This window comes from Phyllostomus discolor, chromosome 5, assembly GCF_004126475.2.
Source record: "Phyllostomus discolor isolate MPI-MPIP mPhyDis1 chromosome 5, mPhyDis1.pri.v3, whole genome shotgun sequence".
Classification (NCBI taxonomy): domain Eukaryota; kingdom Metazoa; phylum Chordata; class Mammalia; order Chiroptera; family Phyllostomidae; genus Phyllostomus; species Phyllostomus discolor.
The window spans coordinates 23,247,108-23,270,340 of record NC_040907.2 but is presented as its reverse complement, the minus strand read 5'-3'; the positions used below and the strand labels follow the sequence as shown (position 1 = coordinate 23,270,340).

Below are 23,233 nucleotides of genomic sequence, written 5' to 3'. Positions count from 1 at the left end.
CGTGTTAGAAACCCACATTTCCTTGTTGTCACCTTTTCTTGATCTTGAATCTTGTTTCTGGATAATAGGAGTCATCAGCCAGAGAGGCCTCTGAAAGTGAATCGGCCGCTGCTGCCCAGTGCTCAGCAGTAAAGGGGATGGGAAACACTGAGGGAGGGAGAGCTCCGGCCTGGGGAGGTGGACGTTTCTGGGATATGCTCCTGCGGAAGCAGGCAGAGAGCTTTGTGCCTTCTTCTCTCTGGAGACTGTTAGTGAGGTGTCCGGGAAGGGTAGCCACAGGAACACAGATGTCCTCCAGCTGTGTCCCTCAGCAATCTCCGGCCAGGTTGGCTAGTGGGGCTGTCTGCCGCTATGCACGTCCTAGACCATGCAAGGACCATGCAGATCCTTAGGGACAGCCCGAAGCAGGGTCTTATGAGAGAGCAGAGACGTTACTGTGATGACAGGCCAGCTTGGGTTGGAGGAGACAGAAGCAGAGTGTGTGCCAAGAGTTCTGCTGACATCCTCCCACCACCGCTGCAGCTACACACAAGCACTCACACACACCAGGTCCTGATAATATGGGTGGGTGACTGGAGAAAACTCTGGTCCAAAGCTTATTCCTAGGGCAATCACTCCTTTGCTTGCTTATCCCCTTGAGACATTCAAAAAGAGAAGTCTGGGTTTCCCAGGCTGATTGGTAGGTGGAAGACTGGGGAGTAGAGATTCAGATGGTCTCAGTGTTCCATCAGCCCCCCTGACCAGAGACGCTCTGGCAGCTGCATCCCCCAGCTTTGCTCACTGCCCTCCAGTCAGCGTTCACCTGCAGTCTGGGCTTTCTTCAGGGTCCTAGCGCCAACGGCTCCCAGCGGAATGTAAGCTCCACCGAAGCAGGGGTTTTCCTCTGCTGGTGTGCCCAGTGTCTCAGTCAGAGCCTGGCCCCCAGAGAGAGCTCAGTGAGTATTTGCTGACTGATTGCCTCCCTGTCTCTCTGCAGCTCCAGAAACGCTTCATCCTGAATCTGCCAACCTTCAGTGTTCGAATCATCGACAAACATGGCATCCATGACCTGGACAACATTTCCTTCCCTAAGCAGGGCTCCTAACGTCCTGCCTCTCCCACTCGCCAGGGAACTGTTTTTGATGGGGCTCCTTTATTTTTTTCTACTCTTTTAACATGCACTCTTGATAGATGGTTAATTCAGAATAAAGCTGAATGTGGATAAGCTCAGCTCTCTGGTTTGAGTTTCCTTTTACCTGGCGTCACCTCAGGAAGGAAGTGGAGGGAGGATTATCTGCTTGGACTTTCTGGCCAAGACTGTCCTTCCTCCCGTCCCTTTCCCTCCCTTAGAGCTCTACCCGACAGCCCCACGTTCTGCTTCACTGCCTTGCTTCCTTCCCATCTAGCTCATTCATATGTCACGCTTGCTAATGTCTCATTCCCTCTAAAGCAGTGATTCTTTTCCCCCAAGCTAAAAAAATTTAGTTAATTAATGTGAATAGGTATTACATGCACTTAGTAAAAAATGCACGCATTACAAAGACACATAGTAAAAAATGTTTCTCCTTGCCCTGTAATTTGATCACCTGCTTCTTCCCCTCCCAGAGGAAACTTCAGCTACTCATTTCTTATCGGTCCTTTAAGAGATGTGCTGTTCCAGCTCTGACCGGCGTGGCTCAGCTAGTTCGGTGTTGTGCTGCAAAGTGAGGGGTTGCCTGTTCAATTTGGTTGGGATGCGTGCGAGAGGTATACTCCATTGATGTTTCTTTTGCTCATCGATGTTCCTCTCCCTGTCTTTCTCCCTCCCTTCCCCTCTCTGTAAAAGTAAATTTAAAAATTTTGTTGAAAAGAGATAGATGCCATTCCTATGTAAAATGTGCACACATACATCCCCTTTTAAAAATAAGTTTGCATTCAGTCATGATAGAGAATCACTGGAATGAAGTGTTTTTAAAGCAGTGATCCTCAAACTTTAGCAAGCATCTCACTCTCATTGAATGGCTTATTGAAACACAGCTTGCTGGATCCTACCTCTGTAGGTGCTGCATGTTTGAGGTACAGCCTGAGGTTTTGTATTTCTAACATTTCTGATTGTAAAATGAACTCCATCCAATTCTGGGCTGCTCTTAATAAAGAGCTCACATAAAGACAGCTTTTTGGTTTGTCTGAAGTGAAATAGCATCTCTCTAAGATACTACCTTCAGATCAGAACATGCATATTAATGGTGGTAACATCAGATTTAAATGTTATACACTTTAATACACCAAGGATAAATGCTTTATATTCTAAGAAGAAAGTTAGTTATTGGATACATGAGGGAAAAGAGTTGATTCGTATGACCATAGCTGGTTCACCCTCCACTACTGCTGTGAAGGTTTGGGCTTTGACTAGATCCCTGAGTCTCTTTCTAAGGCATCTATTTTTAAAGCTCCACAGGTGATTCAGGTAACGTGCCCCAGTTGAGTACCATTACTGAAGCACAGGCAGTCCCACGTCATGATTTTCTCATCTGTGAAGTAGTCAAAATTGTGCCTTTTCCATGGGGGTGGTTATGCGGACTCCGTGAGGCAATATAAAGCATATAGAACAGGGCCTGGCATGTGGTAAGTGCTCAGTAAGTATATGATCATTGGTAAACTTGTTATTCTGTATCCAGGCCTCACCAGGAATGAAATGGTTCTCTACATTCGAATGTAAGGGTCCCCATGGCAATCTAGGCGAGCCCACCAGCCCACCCTGACTACCAGTGTCTTTTCTCCAACCCAGATCTCTTTCTGAGCTCCAGATCAACTTATCCTAAGTATCTTACCCTCTAGCTGTAGGGACCTCATACTCAGCGGGTCTAAAGCTGAGCATTTCACCTGCCCCCCTCCAGGCTTCCCCTACAGCATTCCATCTTAGAGAATCAGAGCCACTTGGCTCCCACGAACCCAAGCCAGAAACCTAGGCATCATTTACTTTTAATAAACTTGTTTTGGAGTAAATTTGGTTTTACAGAAAAGTTGAAGAAAAGATTAAACAGAGTTTCCTCATACCCTTCACTCAGTTTCTCCTTGTGTTAACACTTTACGTAGCCACAGTACATTTGTCAAAACAGAAACCAACATTGATCGGTACATCAGTGTTAAACTCCAGCTTTTATTCAGACTTCACTAACTTGCCCACGAATACCCTTTTTCTGTTGCTCTAGGATGCGGTCCAGGGCACCGCGCTGCATTTCGCTAGGCATTTTCGATTCTGCCTTTACTCCTGCCTTCACATAGTCACCACGTTCTGGCAGTTTAACTTCCTACATCCCTTTTTTTTTTTTTAAAGATTTTATTTATTTATTTTTAGAGAGGGAAGGGGGAGAGAGAGAGAGAGAGAGAGAGAGACATCAATGTGCGGTCGCTGGGGTTTATGGCCTGCAACCCAGGAATGTGCCCTGGCTGGGAATCGAACCTGGGACACTTTAGTTCCCAGCCTGTGCTCAATCCACTGAGCTACACCAGCCAGGGCTCCTACATCCCTTTTAATAAAAAAATCTTTGTTCCCATTGTCCTGATTAATCTCCCGTCATTTCTTGGACTATTTTAATAGCCTCCTAATTTCTCTGCCTTTAGCATCTTTCTTTTCTGGTTCTTTCTCTGTACTCAAACAAGTTCGGTCGCCCTTCAAACTCTCCTCACTTAAAACTTCCTGATGTTTCCCTTGCTGATAAAATAAAGCCCAGTTCTTTGGTTTGGCGTGCTGAGCGTTTCATAGTCCTCTCCCAACCAACCCCCTCATTTTCCCCTCTTCTCTACCTTATGAAACTCTTGATCCAGATGAATTTCTATGGCCTCAGCAAGCATGACTTCACACCTGTATACCTGCTGGAAGAAGGGTAAGCATTGTTTCGTGGAACTTCCTTCTAGAAGTGCATATATGTGTGATTGCGTCACGATGCAGTGCTCTGATATTTTGTAATCTGTTTTCTTCTACCAGATTTTATTTGTTTAATGCCAGCTATGACCTAAGTCGATTACCTGGAGTTTGAAAAACACTGGGAGCGCACCGATTCTCTAACACTCCTGGCCAAACAGAATAGTCTTTCCGTTGGTTCCCATCTGCTTTCAGGTTATTAAATACACAGAAAGCAATTTATTCCTCCCAGCCTGGGGGTGAGAGGGAACTTCTAAGTGAGGTGGAAGAGGGTGCGGAAATAGCTTCGGCTCAGTTGCCAGCTGAGCAACAGTGGCTGAGTCTGCTCTGCCCGGCTGATGCCGAAGCCTGGTTAATGCCTAAGGCCCAGAGTCCTTTCTCGGTCTGTCTCCTTGTCTGGGCCCTTGGAAGAGCAGCTGTGCCCCAAAGGAGAAGGGTGGACATACAGCAACCTTGTCTAGGTGTCTGCTGCTCGTTTATGTCCTGTATGTGATGGGAGGATAAGGGCCTGCCTCCCGGCCTCACCTTCAGGAGGTCTGAGGGAGGTGTGGGTTTCAGTGGCTGCCCTTACCTTACTCCTCCTGAAGCACTATGATCCTTTAAAAGAAAACAGGAAAGTCTTTTCTTTAAGTGAGTATAAACTCCAAAAATCACAATCCTTACCCAGTCTAAATACTCCCCATTTAATTCACAGATACTTGCTTTGCGAAAAAAGGAAGCCATGTAAAACCATCTGTATACATTTTTTTAAAGATCGTTTATTTATTTATTTATTTATTTATTTTTAAAGAGAGAATCTTTTTTTTTTTTATTTTACTTATTTATTTATTTTTAGAAAGGGAAGGGAGGGAGAGAGAGAGAGAAACACCAATGTGCGGTTGCTGGGGGCTGTGGCCTGCACCCCAGGCATGTGCCCTGACTGGGAATCGAACCTGCGATGCCTTGGTTCTCAGCCCGCGCTCAATCCACTGAGCTACGCCAGCTGGGGCCTATTTATTTTTTATTTTTAGAGAGAGGGGAAGGGAGGAAGAAAGATGGAGAGAAACATCAATATGTAGTTGCCTCTCACACGCCCCCTACTGGGGACCTGGCCTGAAACCCAGGCACGTGCCTTGACTGGGAGTTGAACTGGTGACCCTTTGGTTCCCGAAGGCCAGTGCTCACGCTCACTCCACTGAGCCACACCAGCTAGGGCTGTATACACTTTCTTTAATCATCATCTACATTTCCTTAGGACTAAACCTAGTTAGAGGATAAAACTATTTTGCTATGGGGATTTCAAAACAAAACAAAACAAAACAACAACAAAAAAAACTCTTACTGGAAAGAACCAAATGCTGAGACTTCATTAGAAGTTTGTTATGCCACTCAGGGTCTCCACACGGTATTGTTGTTTCTGCACGACCTTGACCTTATACTGGCGGAGCAGAGCCTTGGGGCCTGACAGGCTGGGAAGACCCACTTCCCCTCACTGGGCTCTGGCCTGTGAGCCTCTGCAGGGGACCTTGGGATTCAATGGAACTGAAAGGATGGTGGCAGATCAGAGGGATCTGTGTGAGCCCCACTTACGCTGTGACTTTGGGCAAGTTGCTCTGAGCTATCATATCTTCTCTAAAATAGAACTTGGTGAGGACTACATGGTTAGCAGGGAATGTTGTCCACACTGAAAAGCTCATAATAAGCTAGTTTCTTTGACTTTCTGATGGATAGAGTGTAGGGAAAGATTCAGATATGGCTCCCCAGTTTCTGGCTTGAGTAACTGGGTCAATGGGGGTGCTTTTTACTGAGAGGGCGAGTGTGGAGAAGGTCACGATTTGAGTACTTGAGCCAAGGACTCCACTTCGGACCTAGGTCTGAGGCGCCTGTTAGACAACCCAGAGGAGACGGGCAGACAGCTGTGCACCCAAACCTGGAGTGCAGGGAGAAGGCCCCAGGGAAGGCCAACACCAGAGGCCAAGTAGAGAAGGAGCCAAATTTGGAACCTGAGAGATCAGGGAACCAGGGGAAGTTGGAAGCCATGGAGGAGTAGTAAGTGATCAGCTAGGTCAAAGGCTGCCCTGACTGGTGTGGCTCATTTGGTTGGGTGTTGTCCCGCAAAGTGAAAGGTCACTGGTTCAATTCCCAGTCAGGGCATATGCCTGGGTTGCAGGTTTGGTTTCGGCTCATATGAGAGGCAACTGATCATTTTTTTCTCTCTCCCTTCCCTTCTCTCTAAAAAAAAAAAAAAAATAGGTCAAATGCTGCTAAGTCCAGAAAAAGGGCCTTTGGATTTGACATTGTGGTTATCAAAGACTTTGCTGAGTAGATTTTCATAGACTGGTGGGGGTAGAAGCCAGACTGAAGTAGGTTGAAGGGTGAATTGGGGGTGAGGAAGTGCCGTTTGGGGCATAACAATTTTTCAGAAACTTTATGGCCAGGGAAATATATGGGGAAAGGATTTATGTTTTGTAAGGCAAGAGGCCCTAGAATGTGTGCTTTGCGGAATGGGTTGGTAAATTATTCAGTAAGAGAGGGAGAGGCTGATGGTGCAGACGATGCCTGAAGACTGAAATCCTGAAGAAGGCCAGAGAGCTGGGTCAGTCTTTGCCTAAAACACATACACACACAGCCACCGGCATTCACACCGACACACACAGACCCACCACCTATGACCGGCACATTCACAAGTCTCAGTAATTAATACACACATAGACCCAGGAGTCACTTCACCCACGCAGAACTAAAGCCACACTGACAAGCCAGATAGACCCACCGTCTGTGCCGCATCTCACACGGGTGCCCACAGCCCCCTCCTGTGACTCCCCCTTAGAGGACCCTTCCACTTCGACCCCTCTTCCTAAGTCCTCGGGCCTCTTGGGAGGCGAATTCCGGCCTGGACTGAAGAAGGACGGGGAAGGCTTCCCCCGCAATGAAAAGGTTTTATTGTATTAAGAGAATGAGAAAGCATTCTGAGAGCTGGGGAGGTACATTGACCGGTAGGGTCAAGAGAGAAACAACAGCAAATATGAAACCCCGGTGCCAACTTTGGGGGCCCCTGGCATATCTCTCCTCCCCGCTGCCCTCTGCCCTCCCCCAGTAGCTCTTTGTGAGCCAAAATACCCTCTGCTCCCGGACCCAGCCGGGACTCTTGGTGTGAGCACAAAACGGTGAAACTGGAGTCCGCCTCGAGTTGGGGTGAATCAGTGGCACTGGACATTTTTAAACGTTCAGATTTAATCACAACACACACACACACAGATAGAGCAGACAGGGACAGAACTGTGAAGTGCAGCAGTTCTGCCGTTTGTGCTTTGTCTTCTTGGCTCCTGGAGGGCCCCTCCTGTCCGCTTCTCTCTAAGACGGGAGGGGTCCAAAGAGCCCACGGGGGTTTCCCTGCCAGCACCCCTTTTTGGGGGGTAGCAATTCTGGAATGAAGGGTGATAAGTCCTCAGTAGCACCTCTGGTTCGTCAGCAGTTTCCCTCCTGCCTTCAGTAAAACACGGCAAAGCCTTGGACCCTAGGAGCGCCCACCACTGCCCAAAGCACCCTAATGGGCGGGGCTCAGCCAAGAGAACCAGGCTCTCCCCGTGCTGAGTTCAAGCACTTCTCAGCAATCCAGGGTCAGAAAATTGCAGACAACTGGGTGCTTATCAACGAACTGCCACAGAGAGGCCACCCCCGCCTTTTTTCACCCCAGGCCCCTGACTCGGGGTTTCTGGGTGAATGTTCTCTTTCTGGCCTGACTCCAACCCCACCTTGTAATCCTTCCAGGCCCACCCGGGGAGCTAAGACCTCGTTTCAGGGAGCCCCCAAGGGATGGGGCCGGGGAAGCGGTTATTTCCGATGCTTGGCATCCTTCTCTGAAGCCTTGGTGTCGCCACGCCCACTGGCCGCACTGCTTAGAAACATCTTGTCCAGCCCCTTGAGCGCCTCCAGCAGGTAGTTCTGGAAGGCGGTGAGGGCGGCACAGATGGCCGGCCCCCCGAAGCCGTGGGTGATGAGGCTGAAGTGTGTCAGGCAGCTCTGCACTCCGGGCTCCAGGATGAGTGCCGGGCGGCTGTTGCCCAGTGGCGAGCGGTCCTGAGCCATCAAGTCCGCAAATTCCTTGCAGATCTGCCTGGTGAGGGAAAAGAGGGTCAGAGGTTAGAGGTCAAAGGTCTGAGCCCAGAGAAGGACCCACCACGGGCTGGGTGCTGAACCTGCCAATAGTCTGTAAATGATGATCATGCTGATTTTACAGAAAAGGAAACGAAGGTTCCGAGACATTGACTGGCTTCTCCCACTTAACACGCTAGAACACAGCACATGCCAGTGCCCTGGGGGCTCTCTTCTTGTGGGCACGCCGCCTGTACTCAAAGTCGAGCTCTGCCACCCCATCCAGGACACTTTCCTTGACCCCCTTCCCCATTCTCAACCCCCACCCCCAATGCCAGTCTTTGTCTTTAGAATTATTAGGGAGTGATCCAGAATCTGCCTCGAATAACTGAAATAATGGCTTGAACATGAACTGAGGCCCAAATGCTGTGCCAAGTTCATTGTCCCACTTATCCCCACAACAGACCTGCACTGGTGTCTTCATCCCCCTCGCGTGATGCGGAAACTGGTTTCAGGGAGGTTACAGGACCTGCCCAAGTGGCTAAGCTGGGATTTGAATCCCGCTCTAGTTTGCGGCCATTTTTTCTTTGTTTGTGGATCTTGTGTGTGCCTCGGGCAGGAGAATCACTTAGGTCTCACCTTAGAATCACCGTGGAACACAGTCAGCACCTTAGACATGAGTGGGACCCAGGAAGTGTGGGATGAGTGAGCCGGTTAATGGGTGAGGCAAGCCTGGCCCTAGGTAGGTTTCTCCAGCTCCCATACAAACAGCCTCAAAGGTCCCCTGAGCCACAAAAGTCCCTCGAGTCTGTGATTCCACTTCTGCCCAGGGCACTGGAGGAAGGATCCCAGAGGGGAGGGCGGAGATGTGACGTGGAAGGCTGCACTAGATGGGTGTTCTAAGCAGCAGAGCAAGCCCGAGGACGGGAGGGAAGAGCAAGGAGGTCAGTTGGACTGGGTGGGGCTTGTGTGGGCTCGATTGTGGGTCCCTCAGAGGAGTCTGGCCTTTACCCGAGGGACTGGAGCTTTGCAAAAAAAAAATTTTATTCCTTTCTTCTCTCTTTCTGTCTTGCTCTGACTCTTCTTGCAATGGGATTCTTTCTAAAACCTAAAATCTTAATGGAATTCCAGTTCATTTAACAGACCCTGAAGCATTGGCCCAGAACCTAGTTTGAAAACCAAGGCAGACCACGGAAGGTTCTCGGGCAGGGGAGCAGCGCCTGCGCAGGGAGCCTGAGGGAACGGTAGGGTGCTAGAGGGAGGGGGGCCAGAGCTGAGGTGGCGGCCTGTGGACAGTGGTGAGGGAGGCACCAACAGGAGGTGCAGAGGGGCTAAGCGTGAAGTAGGGATGAGGCATGATCAGCCTGGGGCCTGTGTGGGTGCTGGTGCCTCATGAGGTCTCTGGGACAGAAGGCTGATGGGTGAGGCTCAAGCAGAGGGAGCAGACTACGGAACCTCAGCCCCACGATGGGACAAGGGCTGGGGGTGGCATGGGGCAGTGTTTGGGGGTGTGGCACAGACTATGTAAGCCTGTCTGTGACACCATTTTTGCTGCTTTGTTCAACCTGCATTTGTTCGTATTTGTCCGTGTGCGTGCTCTGTAGCATGCACAGCCTTGAATCCAGGTGTGCCGTGGGTGGTGCCACTTGTGTCCATGCTTGGTGTCTGTGTGTTCACCTCCATGTGCCTGCGCATGGCACCCACGGCAGCCTACGTGTGGTGTCGGGAAGCGCCCACACTGCACCCTCACTCACTTGGCGGCCAGCAGCATGCTCTTGCGGCTGTGCAGTTCACCAGGGTCGGCGTGCTGTCGGCACAGGTACTCAGCAGCTGCCTTGGCTGGGAACTCGGTCTCGCAGATGTAGCCAAAGTCTCGGGCCAGATGTATGGCCTCTCCTGCAGGGAGGAGAGGCAGACAGGTGAGCTGTTACTACAACCAGGTATATGTTGGAGCCTAGAGCCTTACCATGAACCTCTGACCCTCTGGCCAGGACCTATTCTGCCCCATCTTGCTTCTATACATACCTTCTTCTGATTTCCCGCTCCAGCCTCAATCCCATTGCCCTGCCTTGGGGCCACCAGGGATGGGTTCTGGGTTCAGGATGGGAGCCTGAGCTCGAGATGACTGAGCCCAGAGTCACCAACCTCCAGGGAAGGGACTCTAACCCCCTCATCCCCTTCCCTCATTCAAACATGGGCCACTACACCCACTGCACACACACACGCCACACATGTTCTCTGCTGCATGTGTGTGCATGCACATACACACACACACCACACACAGAACTTAAGCATAACAGAGAGAACGAACACGTGACTAAATGCACCCTCCTGCATTAGAGGCAGTCACACATAGTCACATTGGACGACACAGGGCTCCTGGTGTCCATGCTGACGCCCACCCTCGGGCCCCACTCACCCTCTACCAGCGAAGTCAGCAGGGTCACATTGGCGGCCTTGCGACGGCCAGCTGGCAAGTTGAGCCCAATCTTCTCCAGCCGTTCCCGCAGGCACCGGCCTCCGTTCTTGGACTTGGCCCTTCACATGCACAGGGAGAGACAGACACACACTATGAAGACGAGAGAGAAGCGTATAGGCTGAGTGACCTTGAGTGATCCTGCTGCCTCCACCAGCCCCTGCTGAGGCTAAGCTCTGGCCCTGGGGACAGTCTGGGGTCTCTTCCAGCCTGGTCTCAACCTCTTTCTAACCTCATTGGCTTTGTAGCCAAGACGGGGGGCAGGGGGCCCAGCATCCAGCTCCAGGAGCCCCTCGTTGCTCCCTAACCCTCTCAATAGCAGGACCCAAGGTGGGGCAGGACAGGCCTTTTTCCCCGCCTCAGCCTGCCAGCCAGGCCACACACAGCTACCCAGGGACACACAGACTTCATGCAGAGAGACACCGGGGCAAGCAGACACACACAGGTATGTATAGATACACACACAGGTGACCACACACTGAAGGCCAAGAGTACACACACCCCCTGACAGAGACAGACACACACAGAGACGTGGAGACCCAGATACCCAGGCACATGCGGGGACACAGACAAATGTTCACACCCATCAGGACCCCAGGGACGTATGTGCAGATGCGCGCAGACTCACACAAGCCCCTCGGGGATGCTCAGAGAGACCAGGAATAAGGAGACGCCCCCACACCTGCACAAACACGGCCTCACACAGAGGTACAGACACCTAAACATACGTATGTCTAGCCCCAAACACCCAGGTAACCACACTCACACAGGGTAGGACACACGCTAGCCAACCCATCTCATTAAAAGTAACACAAGAAACACCCATGAAAACATGCCCCTCTGGCCATCCCCTACCCCACACGCACACGCACTCATGCACACACACGTGCACACACTGCCCTCAGACACACCAAGACTCTTAGTCCTGAGCACTGATACCCTATCCAGGCACAAAGAGGGACAGACACACAAGTAGAAGGTAACTACGGACCCCAAAACACACACACCAGAGAGGCCCATGCTCCACAGGACCACTGGGTCCTGGGGGTCCCTTTCCTAGAAGAGGGGGTGAAGACAGCACTCTCTCTTCCCCAGACCCAGCCTTGCCCAGTCTGCCCAATGTGGGAGAGCCCGCTAACCCTTGTCTGTGCCCAGGGTTCTTCCTCCACACCCCACCCCAAAGCTGCAGACGTGTGGTTGCTGCTGGGGGCCTGGGCCTGCCCTCAGAGCAGCACAACCCCCCAGGGAAACTGAGGCATAGGTGATGGCCCTGTGGCTTGGGGTGAGGTGGGCCCCTCTCTGATCCCCTGAGGATGTATGATGAGGACATATGAAAGAAGCACGAATTTTGGCCAAGGCACAGTGCAGGGCGTGGTGGGCTGGCCTTCCTACCTGCGAAGGACACCACCCAGCAGTGAGGCGTTGAGGCACTCGGGAGGCGACAGTCGCCGCTGGACCTCCCCCACTGTCACCTTGTACTTGGATGTCGAGCTGAGCAGTGAGAGCCGGCCTGGCACGGAGCAGAAGACCTCACTGGGGTTCGTGATGCCGCCAACCAGGCTGTCTTTGGCCAGTGAGAGGGCGGAGAGGCTGCTGGCTTTGGAGGGCATGGGGACTGTGGAGCGGAAGCAAGAGCAAGGGAGAGAGAGACAACACTCAGCCAGGAACCACAGGACACTAGCCAGCTGTGGAGTGGGCGCTTTGATGGAGCACCAGCTGTGTGCTGGGCGCCACGCTGCATGCTGTGCACACACGCAGGCACATCTAAGTGTCCCAGCGTCTTTCAGAGGAAGGTTCTACGAAGGAAGAAACGAAGGCACGTTGAGGTAATGTGACTCGCCCAAGTTCACTCAACTAGTGGGTGGTGCAAACTGAATCCAGAGCTGCCTGGTTCTTGAACCTGTGTTCCCTTCACTAAGCCAGGCCGGATCCCTGGTAAAACTTCAGTAGCTCCAGCAGACTCTTGGAGTTTGGGCAGATGCGACCAGAGAGGGAGTTGGAAATGAGGAAGTGGAGTCTGAGCTAGAGGCAGGATTCCTGGGTCACTGTGAAGGGCCCAGCCAGACCTGCACAACTGCAAGGGGTCCCCAGTTTCCCCCACCCACTTGTGATCCCCATGTCTTCACCACCCCCCAAAGTAGCAAGGGGACAGGGATGTTACAGCCCCTTAAGCTTCTAGCCCTGGCCTCTTCCTGCCAAATCACACTGGGATGCTTAAGGAGACCAGGAATAAAGAAACACACCCAATTGCCTCCTCCCCGAAAATGCTAATTATCTGCTAATATCTGCTAATAAAGGGCAGGAAAGGGAATCTGAGAAGTTCATTTTCTAAAATACACTTCAATACCCATGGCTGTAAAAGAAAGTTCTCCCTGCAGTCTGACTGCTATCTTCCTGCTTAGCTTCAGGGGGAAGGGAGGATAATTGAGAATACTTTCCCTGGGCCAATCTTCTTTCAAAGAAGTGAGAGCCTAAGTAGAGAAGGCAGGTCTTTTGTGTGCGTTGGGTGGGGGATCAAGTGTGAGCTCTAGGGCCAGCAGTTACTAGGCACTTCCTGTGCTATGTGCTCTGAATCCTCCCAACAACCCCAAAGTGGGCTATATTTATTATTCCCATTTTCCAGATGAGAAAACTGAAGCCCAGAGAGGTGTGTTTCTGTATTTCTAAACATTGACAACTGATTCAAACACTTAAAAATCTAGCACAGGCCAAACAGAACCCATGTGAAGCGTCACCTGGGGTGTGGGGACACCGGCGTAACAGCTTTGAGCCCCACGCAACTGCTCACTGTCTCCGGGCCCTTCTCTGCTTTAACGAGCAGGGCTCCTCCCTCCCAAGCTCTGGTTCAGGTACTATCCCGGTGCAAAGCTTCCTGGGGCCTCCACCTCTGTTCCCTCTCACCTGTGATCCTTCTCCTTACCCAGTGATCCTTCCTGTCAGATTCCAGCTCCACCTTCCCACCAACTAGGAGTGCCTGAGGGCGGAGTCTTGGCACAAGTGGCCATCAGTGAATGTGGAGTAAATGAGAGAAGCAGGGGCCTTTGAAACTCGCAATGGGAAAAAGAATGACGATGGCCCACAGCTGGGATTTGGAAGAGGGGCGCTGAGGGAGCCCCATTCCTTTGTTAGCATCTAATAGTAAAACTGCCCTTCCTCCTTGGGTCCCCATTCAGGCACCAGGGAGGGGACAAAAGGTCATGGATGGAGGGTGGGTGGGTGAAGCTGAGAACTGGGAGGCCAGAGAGAACTAGCGGCACACACATACCCTACCCCAGGCCCATTCCCTGTTCCCAGCCCAGGACCAAAACTAGGGTGTGGCAAGCGAGGCACTTGGAAAATTTAAGGAGGCACCAAAACTCTCAGTAATCAAGATAAGTAGTATTCTAATGCAATGATTAAAGTAATAAAAATTAATGAAAGAGTTTATGATGACAAAATGTTACAATTTTGATTAGACAGGGCTCTGACCCACTGTGGTTCAGCCCTGCCTCACCCACCTCCCCCTCAGCCCAGCCCTGTCCCAGAGCGGAGAGCAAGGATGCTCTGACTGGACAGCCGCGGACACCAGACGTGCAATGGGAGCCCTGCCCACCTCTCACCCCCGTGTTTCCCGGGCCTGTACATGGGCCCCCTCTTCACCCGTGTCCTTCTGACCTGAGGGACTTTTTACAGTGATGGGACTATTCTATATCTTAATTCTTTCAATGATTACATGACTTCATATGTTTACATTTATTGAAATTCATAGAAATGCACATCTAAAAAGGGTAAACTGTACTGTATGTTAATTCTACCTCAAGTTTGACTTTCAAAGGTAAAATGACAAATTGATAAGTTAAAAATAAGCCCTGGCTGGTGTGGCTCAGTGGGTTGAATGTCAGCCTGAGAACGGAGAGATTGCTGGTTCTATTCCCAGCCAGGGCACATGCCTGGATTGCATGCAACCAGAAGCAACCAATTAATGCTTTTCTCCCTTTCTTTCCCCTCCTTTCTAAAAAATAAAATCTTTTTAAAACTCAAAAACTTTAAATAAGACTGTCCTTTCTCCCATGTCCCCAGCCAGAGGGAGCGGTCAGAGGAACAGAACATTTTTCTGCCCTTCAGCTGCCTCTTTCATCCAATTTCTGCTAAAACCTGGGGTCCTCTGAGGCCAGACCCTGTAAGAGGGGAGACAGGCCAAGGTTGCATGAGGCCATTCGTTTGTGTGCAAATAAGGACACGGTGAGCACCAGTGTCTCAAAAATGGCTGTCCGCAAAATTATATTCCCTGTCATATGAAGAACGACGAGAGTGAGATTGTGCATGTGCAAGCTTTCTCATTCAACAAATACTGAAGCCCAGCTCTACACACAGACAGTCTCGACCCTCTTGAATGTGGCGTGTGTGTGGGTATCTGCAAGCTTTTGCTCCTGTTGATATACTTGAACACAGTGGGTCTTGGATTTATGGAAACATAGATGCCGTGGGGTGTAGGTGCATGACAGATGGACACGTGTGTGTGTGTAAAATAATGAATGAGAGACTTTCCCTACTTGTCCTTCCCTCTCTCCTCAGAGCCTCTTTCTTCAAAAACGGCAAGAGGGAGGGAACCAACCGAAGGCGAGGGAAGCAGGCAGCCTGGGAGAGGGACAGGTGTAGAGGTGGGAGCTACGCTCTCACAGATTGCAAAGCGGGGACAGCAGCGTTTGTCTCCCACACCAGTGACTCCTGAGGCTGAAGCGTTCTACTCATGGTGTTCTCGGTCACGCACGCAGAAGCCCTTCCCACTCCTACAGACTCCTACAGACACAAGAGCTCCTGGTTGTTCATCCTGTCAGACGAGACTCTCACACACATCCACACACTCTCGTCACAGGTGGTAGAACATGGTCTGATCACTGAATCTGGGGAGCATGCAACAGACCACCCTGGAAAGCTGGTGAAAATGGATATTCCCTCTAGCAGAAACATAGCAGGAAAACCTCTGTGACCTTAGTTCGGGCAAAGAGTTCTAGATACAACATCAAAAGCATGATCCATAAAAGAAATAATGATGCATTGGACTCATCAAATTATAAATTCTTGTAGCTCGAAAGATACTATCAAGAAAATTAAAGGACAGACCAAAAACTTGAAGGAGATATCAGCAAATCGTATATCTGATCAAGGATGTGCATCTAGAATATGTAAAGCACTCATATAAAAAGATAAATAAACCAATTAGGAAAAGGTGAGAATATGTGAAAAGACGTTTCACTGGAAATGATACAGGAATGGCCCATAAGCACATGGAACAGTGCCCAGCGTCTTCAGGCATCCTGGAAATGCACACTGAAACTGCACTGAATCCTACTAGGACGGCTGTAATAAAAATGACAGACAATAACATCAAGTGCAGGTGAGGATGTGGAGAAGCTAGAGCCCTTACACGTTGCTAGTGGGAACGTAAAGTAGAACAGCCACTTTACAAAACAGCTTGGCATTTTATTAAAAAATCAAACACAAACTTACCATAAAATCCAGCATTTCCACTCCTAGGAATTTACCTAAGAGCAATGAAAACATATGTCCACACAGAGACACGTATGGGAATGATTACAGCAGCATTATTCATAACAGCCAAAAAGGGGAAACACCAAGTGTTCATCAACTAATGAATGAATAAACAAAATGTGTTACATCCATACAATCGAGTAGTGACTCAGCAATTTAAAAAAAGAACTACTTTTATATACATGTTACAACACAATGATCCTCAAAACATTATGCTAAGTAAAAGAAGCTAGATGCAAAAGTCCAAATATTTCTATATTCCATTTACATAACATATCTAAAACATGCAGATTTATAGACAGAAAGCTGATCAGTGGTCGTCTAACGCTTGGGGTGAGAATGGGGATTAACTACACATGGGAATGAAGGAATTTTGGGTGGTGATGGAAGTATCTACAACTGAATGTGGTTACGATTATACAACTATAAATTTACTAAAAATCATCAAATTGCATAGTCTTACAATGGGTGAATTTTAGGCATGTAAATTTTACTTCAATAAATTGGTAAAAAATGCCAAGTTCCAGGGTGCTCCAGGGCTTCTCATTCAGTAGGTGTGGGGTGGTGCCCTGGGAATCTGCATTTCTTAAAAAGTACCCCCAACAGATTCTGATGCAACAGTTCCTTAGGCCACACTTAGAGAACCACCATCCAAAGCCTGAGGCAGAGGGACAGCAGGAGAAAGGCAGACAGGAGGGGTAGTGACCCTCCTCTCAGCCCACCTGAGTTTCCTTGTCTCCTCCGGTAGGACCTGCTGGTTAAGTTTCCTCCTCACCAACTGCCAGAGGGCTCAGCTCCTACCCTGCGCTCCCCTGCTCCACACTGCCCTCAGCCTCCCTCCGAACTTTCTGCATGGTCACTGACTGGTTTGTCTGTCTCCCCACGGGGCAGACAGTGTCCTGTCTGGGAGGCAAGTGAGGTGTGGATGAGCAAGTGCAGGGTCAGATGCCATCTTTATGTAAACTGTTGATATTTTGTTGATCATGGATTTTTTGCATTCTTCTTATTTTAAAATGTTGCATTAAAATATATTACATATCTAAATCTTGCCTCAGAGGTATGTACCTCACCCTAGGCCTGGCCCTGCCTGGAGATTCACTTAGAAGCCCAGACCCTCCCCATCTCCCATACCCTTCCCCAGAGCCAAGGGGAGCAGAGGAGAGGGTGACTGGTTACATCAGCCTTCGTCTGCCCCAGAGACCCCCGAGACTGGACAAAGGAGCCCAGCAGAGGGGGTTATACAACTAGACAACCCATTCTCCTCCGAGGGAAGGAGGAGTATCTCAGTTCTCACCACCAAACCGCTCCCCTCCAGCTGTGACTGTATAAACTGAACCCCATGGGGATTGTTAACCTTTTTAACCTGTCTGGCTTTTCCACAGACAGGGCATTTGCACATGCTGCGCCTAGTGCGAGTGAAAGCAGCCAGGCCCTTTCTACACCCCCTCTCCCAATGCACTCAGACCTCAACATCCTTCCATCATTCACTCAACAAACACCAATGGGTGCCTGGAGAGCTCCATCCTAATGCCTCCTCCAGGAAGCCTCCCATCCTCAGACACTCACTACTCCCCTTCTGCGCTCCCACCGTGCCCTGTCCAGACCCTCTCACTGCCTCTCTCAGCTGGAAAATAATCCTGTCTAGGTCTGTCTTCCTTGCCAGTCGTCCCGTCTGCTTTCTGTGCCCCTAGGACAGGTCGCAACACTGGAGGGGACAGATGTGGGCAGAGGGGACAATGGAGGCCTTCCGGTTTCCCCTCCCATTGGCCTGGGCCCCATCTGCCATCCTCTAACCCACACCGCGGCTGCAAGAGGCTGCCAACATGAAGTGTGGTGTGGCCCGGCCAAGGCAGGGGTCGGGGGGGGGGCGTGGGGGGGCGGTGCACGGCGCGCTTCGCCTCCGCTGCCCACCTCCCCTCCCCTCCAGGATGAATGTCTGGAGTAGCGAAGATTTCATAACCAAGGGTTATGGGCCGGGAGAATTTCCAGGCTCTCCTCCCTGGAGGCACCCCACGGTAAGAAGACCGTCGCGCTTCTAGGATGGGCTGCCTCCCTTTCACACCCGGGACTCCCATCAGCCTTCTGCACAGTGGCTCCTCCGCCAGGGCCGGGAGGGGCTGGAGGAGCCGCAGGCTTCAGCCAGCCGAGAATGACTCTCCATAAGCCCAGGGCTTAGGCCGGAATGAGGCCCCCCCCCCCCCCCCCCCCACAGCTGCCGGCAAGTGCGGGAGGACTTCAGGACTGCACTGGGGATCCGGGTGCCGTTGGAAAGGCCCGAGGGCTAAGAACAGCGCTACTTCACGGCTCCCAAGGAGCTGGCGGCTGACTGGAGTCCCGCAGTGACAGCGGAGAACCCCTGCAAAAACTGCCGCTTGTGAGCTGGGCTCCCGCCGGTCCACCTGTTTAGTCAAGGCGACTCCGCTCCTTGCCCACCACGCACACCCCGAGGTCAGGAGCTCCGGGAACCAGCAGGACCTCCGCATCTACAAAGCCTGAACGCACCGACACTGCCTCTCTCTCCTTCACCATGGCCTGCTGGGGAGCCAGGCACTTCCTTTCCGCAGGGAGCCCCCATTCTCAGACGTCCAGGGTGGGCCACCCAGGGGGCAGTACCCAGCTGGGGTCGCCAGCGCCCCACCTTGCTGCTGCCTTACTCAGCTACCGACCTACTGACCCTACGGTCCAGCAGGTGTGCACAAGTAGCCCTGCAACATCCTGCACCGCACCTGCAACCACAGCTGCCTCTCCCCAACACCACCCCGCCCACGGACAGCACAGCAGCACTCCTGGCAGTCCTCGCCACACTGGCTGTGGTCTTGGGACTGCCTTGGACCCGGGATTTAGGGACGCTGACGTCCCTTGAGAGAAACCAGCTCCGGGGCAATTCCAGTCCTTCCTCACAGCCAGTCCTCCTGTCCTCGCCCTGGTCTGGGGGCTGGGGTTTACATACACAGAGCACCAACTGTTCTTTCTACTCTTCTCCAGGGCAGAGGTCCCCAGGCCCCTTCCCATAATACAAGGGGCTGGCCTCCTCCAAGAGTCAGCGAGCCTAGGCCCCTCAGCTCCTCCCACAGAGTCAGGACCAGGGGGCTGTGACCATGATCATATCTCCTGGGGGCCTGAGCTCCTCCTTCTGATGGGTTCAAAAAAGTCCACTAAGGCAAAGCAGCTCCTACCCCAAAGCGCTGGGTCCCAAGTTCACACCTCCATCCCAACCTCAGGCAGCCAGTTACCCAGGTCCTCTCAAACCCCAGCTCCAGGTGACACGGCCCCAAATACCTGGAGCCCTCCTCCCCCAAGTTCCAGGAGGCCTGTCCCCTCAGCTTCCCATACACACTTTAGGAGGTCCGGCTAACTTTCAGCCCCTGGTAACACAGCCCCCGTCCTGGAATCCCAGCTCCCACCCCCACCTCCACCCCCAGTTTCTGCTGGGAAAGGAGGTGGAAGGCAAACAGAGCTGGGACTTGAATTCACTTTTGAAAAACGACTCAAGTCGAATCGCACCGGAGCAGCCAGTGCCTGTCTCAGGCACCTCGGACTTGTCTGCGACTTCGGAGTCCTGCCCTGCATCTGCCCCAGATCTATTGAGCCAGTCCAAGACCTGGACCCCTCAGAATCTGTCTCCGTCATTCTCTGTCTCTGTCTCACCTTTTCCTGGCACGGCCAGAATTCTGTAGTCAAGCCAGAAAATCCACTCGAGGGTAAGTCTCAAACCTCTGGCTTTTACTAGTCCAGAGACACAAACACCCCCCGGAAAATACGCAGGAAGCGACCCGCACATGCTTAGAGACCCTCAGTACCAAAGATCAAGTTTTGGGGCACAACAGAAACACTGAACCACACACAGAGGCCTCCCACCCAAACACGGAGAAAGGTACACCAATACAATAGAAACTCATCACACACAGCGACAGAAACACATGCACCAAAAATACCAGAAAGACACCTAGGAAAGGAGGACACAGACACGTACAGGACCTGGACTCACATCGGTACCCAGGAGCAGACAGGCCCTCACCTCCTGCACACACGATATTCACTACCGAGCGTGCCTAATCCCAAATGCCGAAAGAGGCTCCCGCTTGGAGAGAAAATTTCTCAGGAGAATGCAAGATCCCCACCCCCAGCCCCAGTCACCTGCCAAGGCCCTGCTGGGAAGTAAGGAGCAGAAAGTACTTGCCAAGCTAGCGACTGGTAGGCGCTGTAATGTGGAAATCATTTAACTAAAGTCCTGGGAATAGCACCCCCATTCTCACCTCTTAGGAAACAGGGAAGTGGTTTGACTCGTTCTGCAAATTAACGCCAGATCCACGGGAGCGCCCTCCCTTTGGTGGCGAGGGGCCAGGACCTTATGCAGCTTGACTGGCCCTGGGAGCCAGCTGAGCGCTGATGGACTGGGCTCACCCCAGGCCGCAGGCTGTGGGGCCAATTTACCAACCTGCACCACTGCCCAAGGCCTGGCCAGGTCCCCCATCCTCCCCTGTCTCTTTACTGGGCCAGGAAGAGTGAGTGCTCCGCGGCCACAGAGCCCGGTGACGCACAGGAGGCACGCTGGTGGGGGAAGAAAATGGGCATGTGCGCCCAGGGCGGGCACCAGCTCTCCCGGTTCTGTCCTGGCAGATGCGCTCCAGTCCTTACCTTTCTTGATCACAGACTGCTCCAGGAGGCTCATTCCCGACTCATCCATGGCCTGCAAATAGGAGATGCGGTGGTAAGGGCGCTTATGGACCTAGTGTCTTGTTGCTTCCCAGGCCCCTGCTGTCCCTGGCTCCTGTCCTGCCTGCTCCTCCCAACGCGCAACTCGGTTCGTCGCCTGAGGCAGCCACGGGTGGGACCAGTATTCTCCAAGGCTCGGCACCATCTGTGCAGCCGATCTGGGCCACAGGTACCTTACCGTGCCGCAAGGGAATTTTGAACCTTAGGCAACTCCTCTGCCTCTCTTGGCTCCAGGCACAGGCTTCCCCAGCAGACAGGGATGGGCATAGGTGCCCTGCGCGGCCCAGGCAAGAGAGAGAGAAGTGGCTGAGACACTTCTCCATTTACTCCGCGGAGGGTTGCCGCCATCCGGGCACTGAGCACAGACTCAGTGCCAGGCCGCCTTAACGGCCAGGCAGCCTCTAACCCGGGCCACGGGACGCATCATCGGAATCATGAGGAAGAAGTGGCAGGCTGGGAGAAAAGTCAGGTTCCTGCATTTGCCATTCTGCCTCCAGCCAGAGTCCTAAATCATTGCGGTGGGTCCTGGCCCATCCCGGACCGTTCGGGCCTCACCTGCAGGTCCTCCAGGCCAGGCGGAGCCGCCAGCCCGGGGAGGCCAAGGGGCGCGTCCGCCAAGCTGTGCGCGCCGTCGGCCAGGCTGTGCAGGAGCCGTGGCACCGCGGCGGCGTAGTCCCGGCGAGGGTCTAGGCCCAGGGCGCGGGCTGGCGGCGCCAGCAAGCCCGGCGGCTCTTCGTGGGCGCGGGCGGCGGCGCGCGGCGCGGCCCAGGCAGCCTGTGGAGGCTGCGGCTGTGCCAGGGGCGCCAGGCCGCCGTACGGGTCGCTGGCCAGGTGGGGAAAGGCGGTGGTGGCGTCGGGCGCCTGGCCGTAGGGCAGTGGCGGCTGCGGGTAGGGTGGAGGGAAGTAGGGCGGCTGGAAATCGCTGGCGGCGGCGGCGGCCGGCGTGTGGCAGAGCTGCTGCGCCGGCCCGTAAGCCGCCGGGGGCAGAGACGACAGGCGGGCTCCTGCAGCCGCCGCGCCCAGCCCGTCGGGGCGCTCCTGGGGGAGGAGAAGGGCGCGTTAGGCGACCCACCGGCAGCTGAAAGGAGTCCAGCACTAGAGGACCCTCCTCCAGGTCAGTTCGCAAGGACCCAGCTGCCGTCCCACCCGCTTCCCGGGGCCAGAGGTTTATGTCTGAGTGACCGGCGGGCACAGGAGCCTCGGGCTGGGGACCAGGGTCTCCGCGCTCACCACGCGTGGCTGGCGGAGTCCCTGCGGCCCTCTCCCTCCGAGATTTCGTTAGACGAGGAGATTTGGAAGGGCCAGCGCTCAGGCTTACTGCTGTCCCCGCGCTCCCGGGCCCGAGACTACTCACCATGGGGGAGTAGGTGTGCACCAGCATGGGGCGGGTAGCGTGGGGCGCGAGGCGTGGCGGCGGCGGAGCCCTGGCCCGACGGCTAGCGCTGCAGGCGGAGGTGCGGGGCCCTGCCCAGCCCGCGGGGGTCGCTTGACGGCGGGGGTTGTAACCCAGCGCGGAACCCAGCGGGCGTCGGGTCCTCAAGTGTGGGCGCCCCGGGGAGAGTCCATGGGGGCGGGAAGTGGGCCGGACGGGCTCTGATCGCACTTGGAAAAGTCGGTCAGCGGGTGCCCAGCACCCGCCCTGCTTCCTCTGAGCGCTGCCTGCTCCATGCACTCCAGTTATAGTGGCGGGGGCGCGCCGGGCCTCCGGGGGCGCGCGTTAAAGAGACACGCGGTGGCCGCTCTCTCCCGTCTCACCCGGGACTGCTCCAGCGGAGGCGCGGCTGCGGCGCGACCCGCCGTGGTGGGTAACGGGGCGTGAATTCAGCCCCCGCGGGTCTCCCAGCTGAGCTGCTGTGAAGCAGAGAAGGGTTCAAGGCTGGGACGTAGGGGCCCTAGGTTTGCATCTCGGCTTTATTGCTGTTTTGACTTTGAGCAAAGCACCGCTCTTCCTCGACCTCAGCTTCCTTGTCTGCCGCAGGGGTGCCAGTCTTTTCTCTAACCACCTCGCCGGACTGTGGGTGAAGTGGGCGATTGTGAACGTGGAAGAAGAAGCTTGTGAGACTCAAGCCCGTCGGCTCCCGTGCCGAGGCGTGCGTAGGGGCCCATCGCAGTCTCTCGGAATGTTTCCAGATCAAAGCGCCTCTGAGGGCGCCCACGTCCCTCCCGCCTCCCTGGAGTCGGTAACTCCCAGGACCAAGCCAGGGTCTGGGGAGACACAATCTCACCAGACTGAGAGAGTAGCCTGGGACGGGGGCTGGGCGTGAGCTCCGCCTGAGAAGGGCTCGAGGTGTTTTTCAAGCCGGGAGGGCCTCGGCTGCCTGCCGGGACGTGGGCCTGTTAGTGATCTGTGTGTCATCGACGCCGTGTGGGCCCCGGGCAGGCTGTGCGTTACCGTGGCGGGCCTGACCGGCTCTCTAGCTGTTCCCGTCTCTGTAGTCACTCCATCTTTCTTATTCCTAAACCCCAGTCCTGCCCCCCTGAGAGAAACAAGGACAGGGATTAAAGAGAGGAATGCTAAGGGGAATGAGAATGAAGAAAGCAGAAGGAAGGTG

The 23,233-nt window shown here is 53.3% G+C and overlaps 2 protein-coding genes across 2 annotated transcripts in view; one reads left to right on the top strand and one right to left on the bottom strand.

Annotated features, from left to right (window-relative positions):
* The window catches only part of PSMB2 (proteasome 20S subunit beta 2), a 34,273-nt gene extending 33,066 nt beyond the window's left edge, over positions 1-1,207 (top strand). Inside the window, exon 6 of the mRNA XM_028513463.2 lies at positions 977-1,207. Within this exon, the coding sequence (XP_028369264.1) occupies positions 977-1,084 (108 nt within the window). The 3' untranslated portion in view covers positions 1,085-1,207. The remainder of the gene's footprint in view (positions 1-976) is intronic.
* A 5,784-nt stretch (positions 1,208-6,991) lies between these two features.
* TFAP2E (transcription factor AP-2 epsilon) lies at positions 6,992-22,062 on the bottom strand. The gene is made up of 7 exons (XM_028513712.2): positions 22,036-22,062; positions 21,237-21,719; positions 20,604-20,655; positions 11,826-12,048; positions 10,377-10,495; positions 9,712-9,853; positions 6,992-7,979 (listed from the first exon to the last, which is right to left on the bottom strand). The coding sequence occupies exons 1-7, from the start codon at positions 22,060-22,062 to the stop codon at positions 7,697-7,699; spliced, it is 1,329 nt and encodes a 442-aa protein (XP_028369513.1). The 3' UTR covers positions 6,992-7,696.
* Positions 22,063-23,233: the final 1,171 nt, after the last annotated feature.

Bases quoted from the DNA above. Each gene is read 5' to 3' on its own strand.
- TFAP2E (XM_028513712.2), bottom strand. From the start codon at position 22,062: ATGCTGGTGCACACCTACTCCCCCATG. The intron at 20,656-21,236 runs GTGAGGCCCGAA...TCCTATTTGCAG, and splicing joins CTGGCCTGGAGGACCTGCAG to GCCATGGATGAGTCGGGAAT. The intron at 9,854-10,376 runs GTGAGTGGGGCC...TCCTCCCTGCAG, and splicing joins GCTGACTTCGCTGGTAGAGG to GAGAGGCCATACATCTGGCC.